The sequence below is a fragment of the Sinocyclocheilus grahami genome, unplaced genomic scaffold, assembly GCF_001515645.1.
Source record: "Sinocyclocheilus grahami isolate Dianchi unplaced genomic scaffold, SAMN03320097.WGS_v1.1 scaffold848.1, whole genome shotgun sequence".
NCBI lineage: Eukaryota > Metazoa > Chordata > Actinopteri > Cypriniformes > Cyprinidae > Sinocyclocheilus > Sinocyclocheilus grahami.
In genome coordinates this window covers 371,394-373,897 of record NW_015506027.1, presented here as the reverse complement: position 1 = coordinate 373,897, position 2,504 = coordinate 371,394, and the positions used below count along the sequence as shown (strand labels likewise).

The window sequence follows — 2,504 nt, the reverse complement described above, 5'->3', positions numbered from 1 at the left end:
ATATATACACACACACACACACACACACACACACACACACACCCATGTTAAGTGGTATATTACTACCCAGCTCTTTACAATTGGATATATTTAAGAGAAATTCAACTGCTTGATTGCTTGTATCATCACAAAATGTGAGTAATGTCAATGATAAACAGACAAACACAGATAAATCGATTTTCTGTGTTAAAATTTGATTTAGCCAAAAAAATAAAAAAAACAAGGAAGGAAGAAGCTTGATTGTCTGCATGAAAGGGTTTCAATTCCTACCCAGGTCTCTTTGTGAGCCTCCGAGTTCTCTACAAATATAGTGTGAGTAGAGGAAAGGTATAATGTTCCCACCGTAGATTTCCTGGGGGTCAGTCTATCAATCATACGCACATTCTCCACCTGAAAAAAAGCAACATACAATCTTTTTTCCCCTTTCTAAAAACCAACCTTGTGATGTACATTATATGTTATCAATTGTAACAGGATGTCAATTATTTTGCAATCATAACACCAAGCTTCTCTTTTTTCCCCAGCTTGGCATTATTCTAAAACATTCAAGTAGTATTATGGAATGAAGGATAGCTAGGGATAGATCACGTATGTACTTGTCCTAACCTTGAATACATTAAAATCATAAAATATCATACCACAGAGTATGTTTTTAAAATGGAATGGTAAGATCTGCTCAGTCTCATGGTGCATCAGTAGTGCTGAGGCTGAACCATTATTCAGATCTTGTTACAAGGCACTAGATGAAGGAAGATGGGGGCTGCATTGTGGCCTATCACTGGGCATATTCTGTCAAACCATTTATTTTCAAAGAAAATTAATTCGGTAAACAAACATTGCGTTTTAAAAAGCATGTCATTCAAAACGAATGCGATCTAGCGGATGAACGCTGTATTGCGAGCGTTTATTAAGTACATAAATGACATCCTATAGCAGTACCTTTGGTGTTCTGATGTGCTCCATCCTAGAGACGCCTGTCCAAATGATGCGCAGGAAATTAATCCGGACCGACCGGGGAATCGGGTCTTTTTCAGGTCAGAAGAACAGAGCAATCCGTCGCATGTTGGTTAAAAGAACATCATTTGATAATGGGATGGCCCGCAGGTACTGTAACTCAAGCCATGGCTCTGGTCTAAGTGCAGAGATCCGCTGTGCGCTCAGACTGGTACACGGTGGACAACACAGCGCACACACACGCTCTACGAACCCTACTATGCCGAAGGACTGGCTCATGAATATTACGTAAATTGTGTGACGTTTGTCCAATAGTTTTCTCTGATTGGTTGAAAGGCAGACAATGATATGTGTGCTCTAGTCAGAGGGCGAATTAACGATTCTCACTTTGAGAAGGTTTGGTTTATTCAGTTTAATGAAGGTACGCGACTGGACGCTTTATGAAGGTAACCAAGCAACGTCACAAAGAACTATTTAATATTTATGACCCAATCCCTCGCCGTAGTAGGATTTGTATATCGCATTGGATTATTTCACAACAGCGCACGCGCAAGCATCTCGTCTGTATCCCCATATTGAAACATACAAACTATCGCCCTTGAAATGAATGAAGACCAAGGACACGGTGATAGATACTGGTTGTATTTTAAGAGATACTCTATATAAGGTTCTGAATATAGATATATAGCATTTGCATATCTGTATTGTTTTATATATATATATATATATATATATATATATATATATATATATATATATATATATATATATATATATATTTTCCAGTATTTCAGTGATTTACAATGATAATTAACATTTCAATTTGATTTCCAGTCACACGATTCAAAGAATCAGTCACAGTGTTACAATGGCTGGTCACACAGTTTTGTCTTCTATCATGTTATTTTGAGGCAAGCCGTATTGTGCTGATGCATTTATACATTTTGTAATATAATAGTGCCAACTGTTTCACAATTCAGAGTGGCCCTTTGTCATATGATTCTTTCAACATTCAATACTTCTTTAATTTTATGATGATCCTTTTCATAAAAAAATCTTGATTTACGTGATTACGATACATATTGTTGTCCAGATTTGTCCAGAGGGTGGCGATAAATTACCGCGTGAACATTTGTGGAACAGTGTAGCGCGAGTTGCCCGAATATTTACACATATGCACTTTACATGTGGTATCGTTTAATGATCTGTTGGTGAGGCCATGTAATCTGTCCAGTCCCATTTACTTTGATCAGTGTCAGAGGAGGTGCTGTTTATAATCAAAGCTGAATTCTTTTGGTTGAGTTCAAATCTTTTCTGTTTTTAAGACTGTGCAGAATAACCTTTGCTAGACAAATTTCTCCCACCCAATTCCCTTTATTATAATGGGACAGAAATAAAACAGCTTAATTTGCTCAACACTGGAAAACTACACATCATATATAGGTTTATGTAACTGACCTCCAGTCTGGCATGTCCTTCTTTGTTACATTTGTTGATTATGATTGATTGTTTACTTTTGTGTACTTTGTTGAGTCCCCCCCCCCCCCCCC

General features: G+C 37.3%; 1 protein-coding gene across 2 annotated transcripts in view; it reads right to left on the bottom strand.

The window, feature by feature from the left end:
* The window catches only part of mtmr7b (myotubularin related protein 7b), a 10,959-nt gene extending 9,752 nt beyond the window's left edge, over positions 1–1,207 (bottom strand). For both annotated transcript variants that reach the window (XM_016247679.1, XM_016247680.1), the window contains exons 1-2: positions 940–1,207; positions 271–390 (exon numbers count right to left, since the gene is read on the bottom strand). In XM_016247679.1, coding sequence (XP_016103165.1) covers positions 271–390; positions 940–963 — 144 coding nt within the window. In that variant the 5' untranslated portion in view covers positions 964–1,207. The remainder of the gene's footprint in view (positions 1–270; positions 391–939) is intronic.
* Positions 1,208–2,504: the final 1,297 nt, after the last annotated feature.